This window comes from Bombus affinis, chromosome 2, assembly GCF_024516045.1.
Source record: "Bombus affinis isolate iyBomAffi1 chromosome 2, iyBomAffi1.2, whole genome shotgun sequence".
NCBI classification, from domain to species: Eukaryota; Metazoa; Arthropoda; class Insecta; order Hymenoptera; family Apidae; genus Bombus; species Bombus affinis.
Window position 1 is genome coordinate 10,519,948 of NC_066345.1, and position 21,821 is coordinate 10,541,768.

The 21,821-nt window shown below is 27.8% G+C and overlaps 3 protein-coding genes and 1 long non-coding RNA gene across 9 annotated transcripts; 2 read left to right on the top strand and 2 right to left on the bottom strand.

Moving 5' to 3' along the window:
• The first annotated feature begins 5 nt into the window (after positions 1–5).
• LOC126928904 (formin-J) lies at positions 6–9,342 on the top strand. 5 transcript variants are annotated; one of them, XM_050744764.1, is made up of 14 exons: positions 6–170; positions 3,174–3,499; positions 3,575–5,578; positions 6,309–6,673; positions 6,756–7,016; positions 7,103–7,426; positions 7,500–7,653; positions 7,733–7,920; positions 8,007–8,081; positions 8,182–8,236; positions 8,303–8,376; positions 8,470–8,569; positions 8,643–8,812; positions 8,885–9,342. In XM_050744764.1, exons 2-14 carry the CDS (start codon positions 3,235–3,237, stop codon positions 8,978–8,980), a joined length of 4,131 nt encoding a protein of 1,376 aa, XP_050600721.1. In that variant the 5' UTR covers positions 6–170; positions 3,174–3,234; the 3' UTR covers positions 8,981–9,342. The 5 variants fall into 5 exon arrangements, with proteins under 5 accessions (XP_050600721.1, XP_050600725.1, XP_050600722.1 ...); XM_050744768.1 differs by having other exon boundaries at positions 6,312–6,673; XM_050744765.1 differs by lacking the exon at positions 6–170 and adding an exon at positions 1,945–2,226.
• Positions 8,072–8,843, bottom strand: LOC126928975 (uncharacterized). Its single transcript, XR_007717016.1, has 2 exons — positions 8,717–8,843; positions 8,072–8,595 (listed from the first exon to the last, which is right to left on the bottom strand). It is a non-coding gene; the product is annotated as an uncharacterized LOC126928975 (long non-coding RNA).
• Positions 9,343–11,003: 1,661 nt separating the features above from the next.
• Positions 11,004–15,889, top strand: LOC126928935 (probable E3 ubiquitin-protein ligase RNF144A). The gene is made up of 5 exons (XM_050744857.1): positions 11,004–11,599; positions 11,734–12,303; positions 12,409–12,571; positions 12,645–12,967; positions 13,052–15,889. The coding sequence occupies exons 1-5, from the start codon at positions 11,576–11,578 to the stop codon at positions 13,286–13,288; spliced, it is 1,317 nt and encodes a 438-aa protein (XP_050600814.1). The 5' UTR covers positions 11,004–11,575; the 3' UTR covers positions 13,289–15,889.
• LOC126928947 (activating transcription factor of chaperone) lies at positions 15,454–21,483 on the bottom strand. 2 transcript variants are annotated; one of them, XM_050744883.1, is made up of 3 exons: positions 21,316–21,483; positions 20,360–20,677; positions 15,454–16,805 (listed from the first exon to the last, which is right to left on the bottom strand). In XM_050744883.1, exons 2-3 carry the CDS (start codon positions 20,580–20,582, stop codon positions 15,961–15,963), a joined length of 1,068 nt encoding a protein of 355 aa, XP_050600840.1. In that variant the 5' UTR covers positions 20,583–20,677; positions 21,316–21,483; the 3' UTR covers positions 15,454–15,960. The 2 variants fall into 2 exon arrangements, with proteins under 2 accessions (XP_050600840.1, XP_050600841.1); XM_050744884.1 differs by lacking the exons at positions 20,360–20,677; positions 21,316–21,483 and adding an exon at positions 18,329–19,338.
• Positions 21,484–21,821: the final 338 nt, after the last annotated feature.

Genomic DNA, 21,821 nt, shown 5'->3' on the forward strand with positions numbered 1-21,821 from the left:
AGTGGCAACGTTGCCTGTCGCTTGTTTAGGTTGCGGTGTTGCAGATACTTCATGAACGAGTATCACAGTGTGTATCTTCGTTTCTGACATTTATCGTAAATATAACGTATTTTTATAAGACAAAGAGCATGTTCAACATTGGTTGAAGACTGGCTGCATTATAACATAACGTAAGTTCACTTACACACACAATTACATGTCACCATTCAGGAGTGGGTCACTTCAGATTTTTTGATCTAAATTATTACACGATCCGAATAATAATATATATTTATATAAAATTCTAAAAAAATTAAAATTTTTTAAATTTTATAGTAAACGCTTTGAAAGGGAAATAAATTATTTGATATTTAGTTAAATTTTAAAAATTAAAAGGATTTTTTAATTAATTTGTTATATATGTATGTATTTCGTTTGTACAATAACGTGCATTTGAGATAATAAAACCTTATTTTGAACTGTTTATAACACACTTAAGAATGTGGGCCTCAAGTCCCAAATGTAAAGATCGAATCTATTGTAGACATCAAACTATATACATATAAATAGCTGCCATTTTATAGAGCATAGATACGCCATTTTGTGGTTTCGTCATACAAAATGAAAGTTGATAAATTGATATTTTTAGTATCCAAATTGCAAAATTTTCGCTCTGGATATGTTTTTCCGGAGATATTTTGGATCGCTAAAGCCAATTATGAAGGTCATTTCTCACGGAAATAAACAGTTTTAAACAAACATTTAAACAATAAATATCTTATCTTTAAGAATCCGCGTAAACGACCGTGAGGCCGGAAAATAAAAAGTAATCCAAACTTAATCCAATACTTACGATTCAAATACATACAGAGTAAGCCATATAGTAGGTTAAGAGTATCAAATTTTAAAAAGGTTTCGTTAAAATCCATGAGGACATTATATATCAACAGATTGACCAAAAGTTATATCTTATTTCCGTCAAAAACAACCCACATTTTCGACTTCAACGACTTTAAAAAGTTACAAATGTCATTCTAGCCAAATATATTGCAGTTTGAATACTACAATAAAGCCTATTTTTATATTGGATTATAACACGTTCAAATTATAAAATGGAATAATTATTTTTAGTACGAAGATAAAATAAAATGACTTTATCGATGCAATGTTATAAAATATTTTTTATTATAAAATTGTATATTCCATGATATTAGTATAATAACAATTATCCTATAAATTTGTACAATACGTTGTATCGTATTACTACTGCATATTTTATGAGATAGTATAAATTTGAAACAGGATGAGTAATGGAATTTTTGTTTTTAAAAATATCTAATAAATCTTTAATAAAAACTTCATTGCTTTTAATAATGATCTATTGAAAGTTCAGATTATGAGTATAAAAATTCTGGATCTATGTAGGCCCAATCTTTATAATGAGTTGTGAAAGTACAATACTTCTCCCACTTAATAAATTCAATATTATATTACCAGTATGACGAATGTTGATCTCATCAGCGAGTTGAAAGAGAAAACGGTGGGATTATTTATACTAAACTATATATCTAAACTAAAAATGTTTGCAAATTGTAAAACAATGCTCACAGGTAGTATTTTAGTGTACAAACATTTTATTAGTAATATTTTTTTTAGTATACATTGTATTGAAAAATATGTTTATATAAAAGTACTCAAACATGTACATTTGTACACTTACATTAATGTATTAAATTTGATGAAATTTTGATAAAATTTGCACAAATATTGCTACTATCGTGAAACATTAAGTATTGTTAAGTGCCGCATAAGTAAGAAGGGAGTGGGGGTATCATGAGTACGAACTTCTTAAATATTTCAAATTGTTCAGTATCAATTCAAGAATGAGATAATCGGTATAATTTTACATGTTATGTAAATATATATTTTTATTATAAAATTTGTATTTCCATCATTTATCAAGAATTAATTTATCGGTAGTGAAATGCGACGCCATATTGCTAAACTTCGTGTGCAATCGTTGAATTTCGTTTGGACACATGTCGGGACCTATGTTCAGCAGTTTCGTTCAATAGAGAAGCTTGTCGAGAAGCCCGCCTTTCTGAATATACATTTTTCGTAGATTAAATCATAATTATTTTAATATATTATCATTTTGTATTAACTGTAACTATTTGTGTTGTGTATTTGTATTTGATTTTATAAACAAACAGTATTATTGACTTGAATCTCCTAAAGTTTTAAAACGTTAGTGAAACAAATACAAACTGATTTAGTCTATTATGTTAAACCATTTTTTTAGTATATTATTGATATAAAGTAAAAAATTACATTCAATTACTTTAAAATAACAATTCTATTTTTGCGACAATAAGGTATATTTGTTATTTGAAACACAATGACGAGTATTAGTAATGTAGTATGTATTTCCAATCCGCCATTTTTGTTAATTGAGTACTCATGGGCCAGGGATGGTATATGTTGGCGTTCATCGAAGGGCCCACATTTTATTATCTGTAATGCTTGTATGAAAGTCTAAATTCTTTATGTACTTTTACATGATATCTTTACTACTAATATTAGTCATCAATTTCTTGTACGCATTGCATGCTTAATGATATTGTAGTATCAGACGGAAAACATTGATTCACAGAAAATAAGGACTTATAGTTCATATAGGTTTAATACATTTGTAATTAGTTATTGTCGTGGAAATGTTAAATTAAAAATTAAATTTGTTTAAGATATATATCATCCAAACTGTAATGTTCTGTTATTTAATTATGAAATATAAAATAAACTTTATTTTTGGTTTTGATTGAACTTTATTTCAATTTCAAAAAATTATAGTTTATAATAATAAAGGTTCTATTATTAATCTTTTATCATATTTATCGATTGTAAAATTAAAATAGTAAGAAGTTGGTAAAAATTAAAATTATTAACAATACATATTAAATGATAAGAACTATTATATATTGTTTTATTATGCATTCGCAATAAAATTGATTATCACTTCAAATTGATTAAAAAAGTCAAGTCAAGTTAGGAGTACAAAAATATTTATGAGATATGTTGTATGTGTATATAACCAAGTATACTGGTGTATATAAGTATATAAAGTTAATATATGATATTTTAAAATAAAGTTATTCGAAGAAAAGAAATCACAAGTTAAAAATTATTAATTACAGGTTAAAAATTATTACATGAGTTGTAACATTGTGACATTGTCTTACATATTATATATTTTCTATGATGGAAGCTTTAAGAAGTGATATATTACATACTCCTGACTCTATACATTCTTTGTCTTGTATTAACACACATAATATTGATGAACTATCAAAAGAAAAAGAAGAGGAGTTGTTATATAGTACAGGTGATGATGGTGATGAAGAAGATGCTCTTTCAGATGATAGTATGCGTTTAAGACTCTCTGATGATGAAATTGAGACAGAAGATATTTTAACACCTGTTTTAGATAATCAAGAAAAGACATCAAAAACTAATGAAATTGGTAATCATCATACATTACACTAATTGTAATATTATGATCTGAAAAATTTAAATGACTGTTTTATTTAAATTATAGAAATGACATCTACAAGAACTGAAGATATGGCAATTTCTTCTATCCCAGAAAAAGATATAATGAATACAGAAGCAGATATAAAGAAGAGGGAACACAGTTCAGATAACGATTCGGATGAAAAAATACTAATTGATTATGAAAAAATTGTTAAGAAAGGTAAAAGTGAGCTGATGAGAAGACCACGAACAGCTAATGTTCCTCGTCTATGGCAAAGTTATGGATCACAATATAGGTATCCTAGAACTCCCAATGGCCGTTCTTTTCATTGGGTTAATCAAAGATTTCGTCATTTAACACCTAGAGGACGTTATAGATTTCAATATAACTGTAATACAAGATTTTATAATGGATTTGGTCCTTTCGAACGAGGAAGAGGCAATGGAATATTTCATTCATATAGATCGATTTATGGTGGTAGATGTCAAAAGAAAGGCTTTAGTTCTAATACAATGCACAAGCAAAATAGTTCAACGGAATCTAATGTAAGTCCTATGTCTCCATCAAATAAAAACATATCTTTAGAAGTTGAAGTTAATGATGATATTGAAACTATAAAAATTGATAATGATGCAACAATAGATGGAGATAGTATATTATGTAGCAAATCTTTAGTTAATAGCGACAAGAATGACCATTCAAATGAATCATTAAGTGAAAAAGTTGAAAACACTCCTATTAAAAATATTAGAAAAGAAAATTCTGTTAACACTGATTCTGTTAATAATTCATTAGAACTAAAACATGACTTGGAAGAAAATACAAAAATAAAAGTATCTAATGATCCTGAATGTAAAAATACTACAATCCATACTTTGAATGACAATTCTAATGAAAATCCTCTAAATTCTGAAACTGATTCTCATAATGATAATAATAGTAAGCAAAAAGATGAAATAAGTAAAAACAATATGAATAATGCAAATATTGATTTTAGCGATTTTTGTAATTCTAACAATTTCAAAGTGGAAGCATTGAATATAGACATAAAATGTAAATCTGGTAAAGATGAAACTATTAAATATACTGAAGGAAAAAGTAATCAAGAACAATACAAAAGTATAAATAATGAGGAACAAGATAATATAACTAAAATAACTGATATAAAATGTAAATCTGATAAAGATGAAGCTATAAAATATACTGAAGGAAAAAGTAATCAAGAACAATATAAAAGTATAAATAATGAAGAACAAAATGAAATAAGTAAAATAACTGACCCAAATGAAAGTACAGAAATTAAAGAAGTCTATAAATTAAAAGAACAAGATCTTAATAGAAATAAGAAATTAACAGAACTCAGTCAAGAGATAGAACTATCTGGAAACAATGGTAAAACTACTGTTTTAGATTCCTTAGAAGAAAAGGAAATAGTAAATAATGATATAATACTAAATGGAAAAGTAACAAATTATAAGACAGATGAAATTCTTAGGGATAAAAAAAAGAAAATTTCTTCTGAAGATATGAAATCAAACAAAGATTGTGAAAACAGTGAGTTTAAATCAACAACTGTATTAAATAATGTAACTAGCAACAAAAATGGTAATGTGCCAGAAAAAACAGTTATTAAGAGTGTAAAATGTGATAATCAATTAAAAAGTAGTGATAATAGTACAAATTCTATTGAAACTGGTAAATCCAATGCTTCTGAAAATCAATTAACTCATCCTATAATTGATCTTTGGAAACAAAATAAGGATGTTACTGAAAAAGATGTAAAAACTACAGGAAAGGAAAACTCAATAATAAATTCTGCAAGTAAAAAAAATTTAAGCGAATACATTGAATTGATGTTGGATAAAAATAGTTCACCTAGTGTAGAACTAGAACCTAGTGTAATCACAGAAAATGATTCATTAGATTTTGTTACTAATACAAAAAATAATAGTGATGATAGTGATAAAAGAACTGTTGAAGTTCCTGTGACTACTCAAAGAAGGAAAAGACGATCAAAAAGAGAGATTGTTGTAGTAGAGCAAATGAATTGTGCAGAAGAAAAACAAGGTAGGATGTATATTGAATAAATGAGATACACATTAGTTTAAAAATGAAAAGATATCACTTTTCCTCTACAAAAGTATGTTCTTTCACATACAACTTGAGTCAGTAAGAACTAACATCTAAGATAACTGGCTATATATTGGCTGTATCGAAAAATGTTTGAAGTGAAATGTATTATATTTCAGGAGCCTGAGAAAATGAGTACATTTTGACTTTTTAATAGCTTATAATTTTTGAGATATTAAGCTAACATTAAATTTTTTTATTTGTCACCATATATTTTTTATAATCGTTGCAGTTGGACATTTTATGTAAGAAAGTATCCAACTATTTATACCAAAAAACTATTAGTTTGGCAGATATTATAACTTTAATTCGTTAAATATAATGTATGAAAGACGGAAAGATGTGAAGCAGTGTTCTTGTATTTATGTTCTCTTTGACTTTCTTAGTTCATTCCTATTGAATCACCTTTTATATGTATTGCACTTTTATGAGTATAAAATATTTAATATATCTTTAAAGAAGAGTTAACAAATAATAAAACTATTAAGCATTATCTTTTTTGTTCACGCTTTCGTTGATTTAAAAATAAATTATATTTTTGGAAATATTGTAATTTGTAAACTAAAGATGTATATTTAATAATTGAAAAGAGTTAAACAATTCGGTTATATGTATTTTTTATTTCTTAGTTCTGTAAATTACTAAGTTCTTATTACAATATTTGTAGCAGCGAGGGAAAGTGGAAGACGGAAGAGACGAACAGCTAAAAATGCAGAAGAAATTATAAGGACAAAATTCCTTCATAGTGATGTAGAATCTAGTGATGATTCAGAAAAGTTTGTAGCTATAAATTTTAAAATGAATCAAGATGCACGTCCTTCATCGCCACCTTCATTAAAAAGGACTTGTTCTGATACTGATACTACTCCTGTTATGAATGGTGGTGTTAAGAAAATTAAAGTAAATTTTGAAGAACGATGTAATGAATTAAAAACACAAGAAAATACTTCTGACAACATCAAGAACCTTAACTATATTCATAAATTTTTCCAAAGAGACTTGAATGAAAAACTGCCAAAATTAAAACAGGAAGTATGTTAAAAATATAAAAATTTAGATTAATTATTTTAATAATAAAAGTTTTATATATTTCAATGATGATAATTTCTTTAAGGAATTAGAAGAACTTCTGATACAAAAAATTGTTGAAACTATTACTATGCGCGACGAAATTGGTAAACTAAGAGAACAAGCACGTATATCAGAAAAAAATCAAGAAGTAACGCGTGCAAAATGTCAACAATTAGCTAAACAAATTAAAGATTTTGAAATGGTATTAAACCGTAATGCGGCAGATCGGCGCGCGAGTAACGATAAATTCACTCCACCAATTAAGATCAATAGATCTGTTGGATTACAAGTTAATTTTGTAACGGTATATATGAACCATTTTGCTAAGTTATATATGATTTTATAATATTTTATTTTAATTTTATTTTATTGTAATATATGTTTATATAGGATCATGTAATGCAAAATTTAAGGCAATTACAACAGAATTCTAATATGAAGTCTCTACATGTTTCAAGTAGTAATAATGCATCAAATACTTCTGTTAATGAAACAAATAATGCAACCAGTCCAAGGAGAGGAATTAAAACAAGATCACCCAGGAAAACTGAGCCAATAAATGGACAAACTTCTGTGGTGGCACAAAGTCATACTCAATCTCCAAACATTATGACTACTATCACTCCTGCAGCTTTGGTTGTTGCTAAACCCCTAGATTCACAGCACCCTCTGACATTATCAAATCAGTCTAATGTTCAACAAATTATATCAAATGTAAGTACTTTATTTGAATTTTCTTATTTTTATTACAAATCTAATGACAAAAAATTATTATTGGTTTCTGTAGCAACAGATACAACCACAACAATCACAGCAAGCTATAATTTTAAATGGAAAATTTTCAAATCAGATAAATCGTCAAGGATCCACTACAACAAACGTCGCAAAATCTCGTGCAAACGATCTTATTGATCTTACGGATGAAGAAGAGAAAAGTAAAGGTATTAAATTTCATAATTTTCTTATATATTTTCGTATTAAATGAATAAAAACATATTAAGGAACTTTGGTAATTTATAGCTACTACTGGTGTACCAGTTGTAACAACTACAGTAACTGATCAACAAGTAAATTTAACACAAAAAACACAACAACCTTGCTTCCAAAGGGTAATTCAGACTATTCCTGGGAATGTAGCCATAACAAGTCAACCGCCTAGTATAAGAGTAGTACAACCTGCTAGTCAGCCAACACCTACTGCTTTAGTGGTAAGTGTATAGTAAGATATGCATATATTATTCATTTCTTCTATTATCTATATAATTTTATTATATGTTTACATACTTTTTTATAGAATAATATGAATGCGCCTCGATTAGCATATGTGATGCCAACAAGACAATTATTAATAACACCAAATTCCAGTCCGGTAAAATGAATATTTTTTGCTATATTTTTAATAAAATGAAGTTGAAAAATAAGGCTTTGTAGTTAGTTTACAATTTTATAATAAACATTTCTAATCATAGATACGGCCCGTGACTTCGTGTAGAGCTTCATTTCCAACTTTAACGTATAAAACGGGTAAGTAGTTTCAGTTTAAATCATCAATATAAATAATATATAGATATAATACAATGTTATTTATAGGAATATCAACTATTGCAAATGGAACGGTGCGATTTTTGACGACTCCAGCTACTTCTAATGTACAATTAAATAAGGTATACTTTGAATTAACAGTTTTGTTTTAATAATGCAGTTATCTATGTCTACTTATGTTTATGCTTGTATGTTTATAATTGTATTTGTTTCAGCATCCAGCACCCTTACCAGATACGCGTAATTATGCTGTAAATCCTCTTTGGAAACTTTCACCACCAGCTCCATCATTAAAAATTTCTAAAGTTGCACATGGTATGTTACAACTTGCAAATTTATACCTATTAAAAATGTTAATAGAATATAAAAATTTATTATTGTTATCTAGGAATAGTATTATCTTGGAATATGAATTTGTCAGACAAGTATGCAGATATTGTTAGTTACCAGTTGTATGCGTACCAGGAAATTGCTGGTGTTCCTCCTAACACGTCATTGTGGAAGAAAGTAGGCGATGTTCGAGCTTTACCACTACCTATGGCGTGCACACTTACGCAAGTAATTTGAACAGATTGTATTTAAAAACTAGAGTATATTCCATAGATATTTGTAATGTCTTCCTTTTTACAGTTTTCTGAAGGAAATAATTATCACTTCGCAGTTCGAGCAGTTGATATACATTCCCGAAAAGGACAGTATAGTATACCTGGAAACATTTCTTTATAAAGTATATGATAAATTTTGAATTATTATATCAATATTATTTTTACGCACAGTTATAACAGTTCATGACTCATGTAACAACAAATTCCGTACAGTCCTTTGCGTTATCGTTCAATTTATTACATTTATTACATGTAAAATATATTTAATTCAATTACAGAAGTGTTTATAATGATCAAATATGATGTATAGATTACATTACAAACGAATTTGTTGTATAGTAGTAACTATCCATTTAATCATAAGTAATTCGTACAATCCTTGGAAACTATGATACAATTGTAGCTAACGTATTTTTATCCGACGTTTTTTATACACCTCTTAATTTATAAAATCAAAAAATACAAATCTTAATTTTGACAATATACATATAGTTTACATCCTTATGTCTTTGCTCACAAAATTGGAGCATGAAGGCTCCATGCAATTTCGTGCCATGTTTCATGAAGTATTATCATTTGATACTGTGGAATAAGCAATTATTAAACATTTTAGATTCCGTATTTTGAACTTTAAGTAATAGTATAGCATCTAGAAAAAAACAGCAAAAAATATTCTAGTCAAAAAGAATTTTTGTACTAATTCAATATTTACCTTTCATAAAGACTGCTACAGTTAAAAACTATATATTTGTTGTATAAATCTGCTATCAATATTACTATTCATTGAAAGTGTTCACAAATATTGCTTCCCTGTGTTTTATACATAAAATACCATTTATTTTTTCTTTCTAAATTTACTTTATTTTTATTGTTACTTATTGTAATTGAATCTCGCTAATATATGATTTGCTCAATCTTGATACAATTGTAATAAATTCTAAATGTTAAATGATAAAATACTCCATAGATTTTAACATAAGACAAACTATGCGAATCACTTCAAATTACGTATGTAAATATTAATGTTCATATGTTGTGACTGTTAATATTTGTATTGAAAATATAATGATCTAGAGTATAATTATCTAATATCATATTTTTAAGTTTTATTTTCATTTTTGTGTCAAAAATGTATAATAAAATGATTGCTCATTTTTTATATGAGTTTATAATAAAAACAATTTCTAATTGTTATAAAATTTTAAATAAAACGTTTGTTTTTTAAAGAAATGAAACAATACATATAAAAAACAGAATTTTTTGCTAATTCTTTTATACAATATGTATGTGAGATTTCCCTAATATTTATTTATCACAATTTTAGTATAATTTACAAAAGTTTCTTAATCAACAATAGGAAAAAGTTGAATATAGGAACTGTAGGAAATATACTGCCCTTATTACTAATGTAATTTTAAATTAAATTTCGCGCATTTTTGGTAACAGATATGTTAAATTCTGTGATTGCTAGTTTAGATAGGTAAGTATCTATATGATATTTTTATTACAGATTTCTTGTTAATTGTATCATAATTAATTAATTAATAATTAATTTAGAAATATCAATTGGTACAAATCTAAAATTTTATTATACACAAATAATGTTCAAAATTTAGTTATCACTTAAATAAAAACTCTATAGTTCAAAGATGTAGTTTATAAAAATGTCAGTTACAATTTTTTCTGTATCTAAAGATTTACAAGATAAAATAAAGATCTTAAATTAAAAAAAGGAACAAAATTTCACGAAGATATATAGAAATATATTAGATTTATAGTAAAAATTATTGTAAGGGGAAAAATATAATTAATATACGTTTTAACAAGTTGTTATTTACCCTTATCATCAACCAACACTTAAAACCACTTCGAAATTGCTTGAAACTGCACCACGACTTCATATAAAAAATTTACTAGTATTTGGAATCATGTTTTACTAAAATTCTAAACTTTCACTGTATAATAAACTATCTTCTATATTATAAATTATATGATTCTTAGAAATATAGGAAAATATATCAAAGCAAGTATAATTATGATTTTGCAATGTATGTATATCATAATACGAATGTAGCTATAATTTTTTCCGATATTGTAAGAAAAAAGTATAAGCAAGTGGGGGCGGAAGTAGTTAGTCGGTAATTTGTGTATACTGTTTGCTGTACTTTGTGACACAGTATATAAAAAGCCCGTGAAACTAGAAAAAAGACTATAAAATCGAGCAATATTCTAATGAGATGATCATACATTTGCAAAGTTTGATATTCAAAATATTGATGGATGTCCATTTCTTCGAATATTAATATGTGTGAAATATTACGTAGCAATTTTCTTACTTTCGCGATATATCTTGAAATGACAACCACAACACAAATAACGTTCGAAGACAGGAATATTTTTCAACCGTTTTAGTTGCAATGCATAATCTGTTTCGAAGAATTTATTTTTATATAGTTGTTTGGTTACCAGTTTTACGCTTTTTTCATTAACTGTTTCGAATTTTGAGTTTTTTTGAAATTAAGTCAAGAATGTAATATGTTAGCAGATTTATGTCAAAATACAACTATATTGCAAAAACAGCAACTTCGCAACTTTCTAATAGAAATCAATATTCAATCACCTTGAGCTTATATGAAAGAAAACTCGAAAATGCCAACTAAGAGGATGAAATATGAAAAATATTGTAAAACTATGCTGAATTGAGTGGATTGAAAATATGCAGTGCCAAATTGTTTCATGGGTGTGACATTTCTCAATTTCATAATTTATATATATCTTCCATTACATGGCAAGTGCTGTTGCAAACTGTCTAAAAGAAGTCAGTAAGCATAGCTCTTGTCTGTAACTGGTAGTGAAATCTACATTGATAATTAGGGGATGCCCAGCCTACATTCGCTCGTCATACGACGAGCTCCACTGATGGATATGGGTACTGCCACCAGTTCTGTGACATCTGTCAATTCTTCTAACAAAGTTGCTGCAAGTCAAAAAAAAGTTGATAAGTCTAACAAACTTACTGGAGTCAGATTACCATTATTGCGCAAAGAAGCCAGTGTTATAAATCTTTCATTGACAGAGAGAACTGTAGTAGGAAAAGGAGTAGATGCACCTTTACTTAGACCTGAAAGTAGTGCAAGCTTGGAAGCTCGTGGTAATAGTTGGTTGAGTTTAGGCCCCACAGGATTAAGAAAATGTGAAACTACTGTGGGTTTAAGTACTTCTGCTTTAGAGGGCAGACCAATAAATCGCAGTCGAGTATGTTCTCGCTGCTCCAGTTTACTATCATTGGCATCTAGTTCCCGCTACAGTTTAGCTGCAGGCAATTTTGTTCCTGCAAGTTCTCAACAAGCACTTGGACGTATCTTTTGTAAATTATGTCTTGTTGATACTTCTTTTTCTAAAACATTTAAGATAGAAGGCTGTGGTTGTTCCTACTGTAAAGATGTATGTGCAAACTTTTGATACATATTATCATATGAAAAATTATTTAAAGTAAATATATTTATACATACATATAGTTATTATACATATGTATTTGACATGTTTTAGTGTATGAAAGCATATATTGAATTTGAAATTGAAGAAGGTGCATATGAAATTAGTTGTCCTGATGCACAATGTGAACATGGAGCAATACTTTCCATGAAGGAAATATCAAGTCTTGTTAGTGCTGAACTTGTGGAAAAACATCATAAATTCCGATTGAACAGAGGTGTGTAAACAGTACTTTACTTGCTACAAACATTAGTATAACTTAGTTTAACCATTTTTTATATGATATGTAGATGTATCCATGGATAAAGCACGTGCTTGGTGTCCACGTGCAGGTTGCGAAACAATATGTTCTATAAATGCTACTGGCTCAAATGGAACTCCTATTGGGCCAGTTCATTGTCCTAATTGTTCTACAGATTTCTGTTCTATATGTCGGGAATCTTGGCATACTGGTCCTTGTTCAGATATTTCCTTAGGTATACCATTTGATGGTGATCATATCAAATGTTGTCCTATGTGTTCTGTACCTATTGAAAAGGATGAAGGATGTGCTCAAATGATGTGTAAAAGATGTAAACATGTGTTTTGTTGGTACTGTTTAGCTTCTTTAGATGTAAGTAAATTTGCTGATAGCTGTACAATAATGTAATATTCTTCAAAAATTTTTTAAATTTTATAAATGTATTGAATAATATAGGATGACTTTCTATTGCGACATTATGACAAAGGACCGTGTAAAAATAAGTTGGGTCACTCACGAGCATCAGTTATTTGGCACAGAACACAAGTTATTGGAATTTTTGCTGGATTTGGATTGCTCTTGCTAGTTGCATCGCCGTTACTTTTATTGGCCGCACCATGTATTGTATGCTGTAAATGTCGTGTATGTGGTTCATCTAGACTTGAACAAGAAGAAGGTGATACTGCAACGTAGGAAAACATTAAAAGTTTTTCAATATTCCTGTATAATTCCTCTCCACTACGATAAATAATTAAATTAGTGCATCCAATCCGTGCACGTAATTGGCGATTTATATAGATATACATTGAATTTGGTGCATCATAAATTGTATGACAAAAAATAATATAAAGGGAATATAATACCTATATTGCGAAACATTTAATTTTATAAATGAATCGAAATTTAATAATATTATGTTTTCAATCATTTTTGTGGATGTTACTTATAATCAATAATTATTTTCATTATTTTGACATATTGCAAAATTATGAGCTTAAAAAGGATCAATATATTTGTATATATATTTATGGTATGATTGTTCTTATATATATAAGAAATTTACGTTTATTAAAAGCTACTTAATATCTAATTGATATTTAATAATTACCATTTAAATTTTGAAAGCTAATAAGGCTTTTTTACTGTTATCAGATTCTAGTAATATTTTCTCATTTTCAAAATGTTTATCTATCGTAAATACTCATAATTTTTGTTTATGACATTCCAGAAAATTATATTTATATTGCATTGGATTGACTGCCATATTCAAAATTGTTCTAAGTTCTTTTTTGTATACATCAAATAATAATGTTTCATAATTGTTTTATATATATGTGATTTGCTGTTATAATCTTTAGCAATACTCAATATTCTGTTCATGTACTTTTATGCTTTTACTAATATATAAAAAAAGTTTTATGAATATATCCATAAATGTAAAATAATAAACAATGTATATCTATATCTGAATTCAGTAAAACTAATATATGATTGTTTCAAAATCTTATAAATTGTTGATTATATTGTAGACCTTTTTGTTTTATTAGTGCTACTTCGTTTAGATTGGCAAATAATTAATTGTATATTTATTATCAATCTATATGAATCGTTAAGCTCTACCAAATTTAAAAACATCCAAAAATTCCATTATTCCATTATTAATACATACTTAATATATTTACTATTAATGATATATTTATAAATACCGTTTCCCGATTTGGAGGGATATTATTCCGTGTGTCTTAAGCAATCCTTTGAATTGATAATAGAATATAGACCAAAAATAGTAAAAGCAGTATGTTATAATACATAAACAATAAAATTATATTACTATAAAGCATATAAGAAATCATCCAATTTCTGACTATAATGATATACAATAATACCAGATCTGTTAAAATATTCAATTTTGCCTAAGAAATTTGTCTATCCGTTATGATGAATTTTTGATATAATTGGCATTACAATGTAAGAATGATTTTCCTCATTTTATATGTGCATATACATGTAATCTCACGTGCACAAATGCATGTACAATGAACATACAGTGCATATACATATGTATCATACACAAAGTTAGCGTTGCCTAATCATAGTATGTGATTAGTTAATAACAATGAATTATTAAATAAAAAATGAAATAGATTATGTAAACATGCAAATTTCTAAATAGACATACATTTACAATCTCTCTTGTATCATTGAGTATAACTGTATATAATCTGTATTTGAGCATGTATAACTGTGTATGTTATTGATCATGATATGTAAATATACGCATGATATATATATATATAATGCATATATAAAAATACCTGTATCTGTGTTGGTGCAATTTTGCACAAAAGTCAGCTTAAGTCGAATATAAATACAAAATAAAGAATATATCAAATTAAAAGCTAAATAAATGATTAAGATAAGTCATTTACGATTTATTACTTGTACGTTTTCGTATTAATTCTAATATGATACATAAGCAATTAATCTTAAAAAAAGTCATGATCTAACTATAATTACATCTATCTTCGTTCTATATATTATTTTTTTAATATATATCAAATATAATATGTTATTATATTATGTTTTAGAAATGAAATCAATTAACATTAATGTACATGTTATTTTTACTTTCATGTCTAATAATTGAAACGACGCACGGTTGGAAGGATTAATTAAAATTCAGTTTTTCTATTGTTTTGATTTTAGATATGGAATATACATACATAGATGTAAATAATAATAAAAGTGATTCTTTTATCTTTAGAGTGATTGATATTTAAAATTAACGCATACACGCACTTATTATTATAAAACTTAATTTTGTGTAAAATTTTAGGAAATTAACAAAACAGGGACAATTCTGAGAATAATGTCAACATTTATTACACAATAACCCATTTATTATTTTTTAATACAATATTTTTTGTAAGAAAATTCAAAACTTGTTTGGGTTAGAATTGATTGGAATGAAACATTTGCATCATTTAAGATGCATCAAATTACAAATAGAATTTTTAGTAACAGCAAATTTCCACTCGAATGAGTTTCATAGGGCTGTATACTTAAAAAATTCTGTCATTATTTAATGCATCTTGTTTGCTAATTTTTAACGGATCGTGAATGAGTTGGAGATGGTATATAATTCATGAATTATACAATGACAGTTCTGTAGTCCTACTAAAAAGCTGTGATAGATCTTAGATTGATATTCACATATGTGGGCTAATTAAAGAAGAGGAAATAACAATCAGTAATCTAAGTCTATACACTACAACATATTAGTATTACCATAAAGTTAATGTCAAAAGAATGATTAATAAATTTAATAAAAATGAGTAAATATAACTATAATAGATAAAAATAGATTATTTGATAAGACCCTTAGCTCTAAATAAATCTCTCATCAAACCCTTTAAGTACCCAATTTCTCGTTGTAAATCTGTTACTTGATTTTTCAGTTTTTCATTGTATTCAGTGAGCTCACGTTCTTCACCTAATATATCTTTTATTTCTTGCTTTTTTTTCTGCCTGTACCGTGTTGCCGCATTTTTATTTTGTTCTTTTTTTCGAACTTTTTTATCTTCGATCGATGGACGGGAATAAGGTTTCTGACGATTCTTCGTTGAAGCACATGTAGATTGTTTCGCATTCTTTTTTTCGGATTCTAAAATCCAATCTGGATCGTCAACGGAATCTTCCGATGAAATGTAGCTACCACCTGAGCTAGTACAAGGACTAGATGGTGGAATATCTTCTGTATATAACCGTACATATTCGTCTACGACAGCTAAGTCATGTGCAACATCCTCCAATGGTACACTTTTTGGATGCCATTGTACAGGTACTTCATTTACATACGATTTTTCCTCTGGAACTACTATGTCATATATGGGTTGATGATTAGGATATAATGGTTGTACAGGTTGTAAAGTAACAAGTAATTGGGTATCCACATTTAATGGTTTATGTGGTGGAGGTGATTGAGGAGGTGTAAGTGTGGAACTTGATGAAGGGACTATTTGATGACAAGCTTCTACATCTTCCAAAACAGTTTCAAACTCTTGTAAGAGAGTTTGTGTGTCATCATGATGGAGAGGAGCTTTTGGAATTTCATTATATGTTGTTGTTTTAATTTGTCCAGTTTCAGCAACTGAGAGTTCCTCAAAAATAGGTAATTCTATCTTCTCCTCTAACCAATCTGAAAAAGGCTCTGTAAAAAATGAATCATTTTATCAAATACAAATAGATACCATTTAGTTTTGTAATTAATTTAAATGTACAGATAAAAACAGAAACTGGAGAGAACAGATAAAAGTAAATTTGAGTTTTTTTTTTTTACAGATCTGAGTCATAGGAATTTTATATCATCAAAAATATTGATAGCATATTAAATTTTGATAAATAGCAGTATTTACATGAATTTATTTTATCAAATGTATTTGTAATTTTGTGATCAATTTTATTAGAAAAATATGATGAAAAATGTTTCGAGCAAATATATTAACAACATATTAATCTTCTGAACATGAAAGTAAGTAGATAAAAATTGAAAACAATACTTGTGTAACTTGTTAACTTAGGAGTTAACAGTACTTTTACTTGTATCTTGCATAAAGAATAAGTAGGAGTGGTACATTGATGTATATATAATTTCATGGACGTTACTAGTTTAACTAGAAAAACAAGTTCTTGATTTGCAATTTCTTTGGCTTCTAACACAACAACCAATACTAATAGATTAGTAGCATGATTATATAGAGCATAATTGTTATTGAAGATATAATATACTAATGTTTGAAGGTGTCGTCAAAAGTTGAAAAAAAAAAAAAAAAAAAAAAAAAGAAGAAAAGATCCACTTTTTCTTTGAAATTTAAGTTTACAAATTAAATTTGCAAATAAAAAAATCAATGGAAAGTTTTGAAACATAGCCAGATTCGAATTTCTTTGTTTGTCACATTTCAATTTTCTGGTTCAGTTTCCAGATAAGTAAAATTCGATTGTCAAGGGAAATATCAAAAAAATTTCTACATCAAAACTTAGTCTACAAACAAATCCTATCTCCTAATTCTTGTTGGATCTTGGATCAGAGTCTAACTTTAAATGTTATCTTCATTTAAATACAGAGGGCATGGGGTTAGATAAGAATGTCCTCTTTTTATTGTAAGGAGCTGTTGTAAATATTACTATTTTGCCACTAAAAAATGATAAAATAAAATAACTTTAAGTAAATTTATTCAAAAATAAATTCTGAAGTTCGATTTCTTGTTTTTAAAATAGCATAAATTATTCTTCACTTTTATATATTACTATGATAAAGTATTAAATGATTTAAAAATATGAATATAAATGATTTAAATATTTGGCACACTTCTTTTTTATGCTATATACTAAATATTAATTTAAATATAAGTCCGAGATTTGAGAAAATATTGTGTATAATATCAATAATATATTTTTCCAAATTAAAAAGTCAGTCATTGAAAATAAATTTATAGTTACGCGCGGTCAATAACATTACACATAATGTATAACTAAAGAAATTTTAAGTTATAGACGAATTTAACAATGTAGTAATTTCATAACAATTGTTTGTAGACATCGATAGATTCGATCCAATTCTGTTACTCGATTATAAGAACAATGTGGCAACAGCGTTCTGATATGCGTAATAAAGATATTTTTTCATTGGAGCTAGAAAGAGAGAGGAAATGAAACAAGCGAAAGGAAACGTACCACTGTAACATATAGCAGCCATTATCACGTGTGTCTGTTTTCGCCTAAATTCTTATTTAAAAAAAAGAAAAGAGGGGGGGTATACATGTGTTATAATTAAATGAAATAAAAAACTGTTTTTTAATATATATGGTGGTTTTCGTCGACGTAAAGCAGCCAAGTCCACCAATGGGACGCGAATCGTACCGATTCAACGTCTTTTTACAAGTTTTTGGGAGTTGACAATGATTTCTCGGTTCCACGTGTAGCGATATGCGAACTGCATGCTATTATACAACATTAGCACACTCCAGCATCGAGAAGCTAGGCCTTTTTCTCCGTTCACTTTTAAAGGTGCCAGTATTATTAAAATTCTTGTTCTAGACACGAATCTTTTTAACTATTATATGCATATTATCCAGTTTTGTTGGTTGTATTTCTTGTAATCAATTTAAATTATACGATCATGGGATACTACGCACTTCACCAATCACTTGTCATCGATTATCGATCAATATGATCAATTAAAAATCACCATAAACGATGGTTTCAGTCCGACGGAAACTGGTTTGAAATTTAATATTTATCAGTTTATGTAGTTCGGAGTCCCACTACCGATCGAAACAAATATTGTGAGCACGTGCAATAGGCTAACGTATGTTATGAAAAACTCACATTCGAAATAAATTCGATTTTGTCTTTTTCAAATGAATAATGTCTATAGACGTTTAAAATTTAAATACAATACAGTATATGATTCACAATAATATATTAAACAGTCAATTTTTTCGGCTGTTCAGATCACTGACATCATCGACGACACACGCTTTAAATTATAATGAATGTGACAGATTCTACTATACTGAGAGAGACAGAAATCTTTCTTAACTCGTATAAAAAAGCGATTTTAGCCAGACTATTGATAAATATAAAACAATAACAAAATGTATCAAGTTTGTCAAACGATTGAGTATCGATAGGAAATTGACTTGTAACGAAACTAATAGACAGAATCGTACGATCAGCTTGCAATACTGCGAGAGACCACTCCTGCTTATCTTTGGACTTTCCCCTCTGACGCCCCTACTCCAACACCGTTAAAACACACGTCATTCCCCTATCGGCCTTCAACCAAAGCCGTTTGTATAGAGGTTAACCAGTTTGTCCCACTCTCCTTTCCAGAAAAAAAGAAAGGAAAATAAGATACATGGTAGAGGAAGTGAGAAGAACGAAAGCGATAGGAATACATCGACAATGTAGTCGGACAAAACGCTAACATTTAATTTCTATGCTTTAAGTTCACACAATTTTGAAAACTACAGGACACTAGTTTAATAAATGCATTGGTTATACAGTTTATATATATATATATAAATGTTTATATATAAATATATATATATATGTATATGTATATACATATATATATATTTATATATATATATGTATATGTATATACATATACATATATATATATAAATATATATATATATATAAAAACCAATTAGAAATATTCGTTCTTCACATTCACGTACCATTTAATATGTAAAGATATATAATATGTACCACAATATATATGGTTCGTTTTGGACATAGCATATTATAGTAATTTCAGACTTATATCAATTCTACTTATTCTCAAAGTAATTCAAGCATAAAAAAGTCTAAAATACAGTTGAGGAAACATGCATTTTTTAAACCAATATATAGGTCTCTATATAAATATTTTTGCTTGCAAAATGTGTTTTTTAAGTACATAGTTTGATGTTTACATAACAATTTTGTCTTTCCATTATACTTAAAATGAAAGTTGCAGTAGTTTACATTGTACTGATTATAAACTTGAATTAGTAGATTACATTTATGTTTAGAATGTATATAAATCTAAAAAAAATATTTTGATATAGTAACTGATTACAAAAATGAGATGTAAGATATACGAGCAATATGATCCTAAACTTTTAATATTTCTAATTCATTTGTTCATAAATTAATCTGTATAGGCTTATTATAAGGTCATTACAGTTTGTAAGAATTTTATATGAATATTCTTACCTTCTTTAATCCATTCATCTAATTTTTCCAGAAGTTTTGTAGCCACTTGTGCACGAGTAGGATGGTCCTCATATGCAGCAGGTGTAGCAACTTCTTTAGTAGGATCTACAGATTTATCATCAAATAAAAACCAATCATCTTCAAATTCATTCGACAGTGTCCCACTAGGGGATACTGGCTCGAATTTCCATAGCCAACTCTCCTGATCCTGATTGGATGCCATTGTCGTTATAGTCCCAATCAAGATGTGTTAAAAAAAGATGAAAAGAAATTTGTGTCGGCTGTGCGACGTAGCTCAAAATGAGCGCCATATTGGCTCTGAAAATATTAAATATATGTATTGAGGATAATGTAAACAAATACATATGACAAATTGAATAATTCTGTGTTATTGAATGCATTTTGTTCCTTATTAAATATTTCAAGTATGATATAAGGAGACACCTTATTATTTGAAATTTGAATTGCAAATTCCAAAACAGAAAAAAGTAAAAACATAATGGAAACATAATGTGAGACATGAAAAATGAATTATTTATTAATCGGAGACTATTAATAAATTACATCATCTATACACATAATTGTATCGTTTATTCGTTACATAAGTTAAAAGTAATTCATAACCATAAAATATATCTGTAAAATGTGTGAAAAATGACTAATTACATCTTCATGACGCAACATTAGATCATGTCATCTGGCCAAATTTTTTGATCATGTTTCGTGACTTAATCGTGCCATAATCTGATTTTGGAATGTAATATGTAATAGTAACGCAACATTGAGGGAAAAAGATGCATATTAGTTGGTGAAAGGAGTGTTTTTTAAGTTTAAGTGATCTATGGTAGTCTCGAACCTCGGGCATGGATACGATTCACAAAATGGCAGACATATCGTACAATGATCCGAATATCGAATATAAAATTAGTTTTTTTTGGATGATAAATATTACTTACTCCATGATTAATTAGTTGTGTCGGCACACTTGCGTGTGCAAGCTGTTTCGTGAACTACTGACTCATCTTGCTCGTGATGCGAAATATAGAAAATATTCAAACGTCTTTCCTTTATGACACATGGATGGCGAATGAGCGTCTCTTTCGGAGAATTTGACCGCTGAGGTCACGTGATTAGGGAATGCGTACGCAAAGGTGCTCAGTTTGAATCAATTTCATAGATTTTCTGCGCAGGTTATGTCAATGCGATATCGTATATTTTCTCTTTTTTTTTTTACTTTCTATGTGTATTGTTATAATTACTGCTTTGATTTGATAGTATTATAACTCTATATATAATTATTAATAATTTAGTGGTAGTTTTTAAATGTAATATAAAATACATTATAATTTAAATGTTTTCGTTATAAATTAAAAGAACTGTGGCTGAATGATTTATAGGACACGTGTTATCTCTCGATAAAATATGTTTACACGTATCTTTTTATATCTCTTATTTTATAGTC

What these genes read in the sequence shown, in the direction of transcription:
- LOC126928904 (XM_050744764.1), top strand. Translation starts at nt 3,235, where the DNA reads ATGATGGAAGCTTTAAGAAGTGATATATTACATACTCCTGACTCTATA. An exon ending in AACTTTAACGTATAAAACGG is followed by an intron (nt 8,237 to 8,302) that starts GTAAGTAGTTTC and finishes TGTTATTTATAG; the next exon opens with GAATATCAACTATTGCAAAT. An exon ending in AATTTCTAAAGTTGCACATG is followed by an intron (nt 8,570 to 8,642) that starts GTATGTTACAAC and finishes ATTGTTATCTAG; the next exon opens with GAATAGTATTATCTTGGAAT.
- LOC126928947 (XM_050744883.1), bottom strand. Translation starts at nt 20,582, where the DNA reads ATGGCATCCAATCAGGATCAGGAGAGTTGGCTATGGAAATTCGAGCCA. An exon ending in AGATGAATGGATTAAAGAAG is followed by an intron (nt 16,806 to 20,359) that starts GTAAGAATATTC and finishes CATTTTTTACAG; the next exon opens with AGCCTTTTTCAGATTGGTTA.
- LOC126928935 (XM_050744857.1), top strand. Translation starts at nt 11,576, where the DNA reads ATGCAGTGCCAAATTGTTTCATGG. An exon ending in TAAATTCCGATTGAACAGAG is followed by an intron (nt 12,572 to 12,644) that starts GTGTGTAAACAG and finishes TATGATATGTAG; the next exon opens with ATGTATCCATGGATAAAGCA. An exon ending in ACTGTTTAGCTTCTTTAGAT is followed by an intron (nt 12,968 to 13,051) that starts GTAAGTAAATTT and finishes TGAATAATATAG; the next exon opens with GATGACTTTCTATTGCGACA.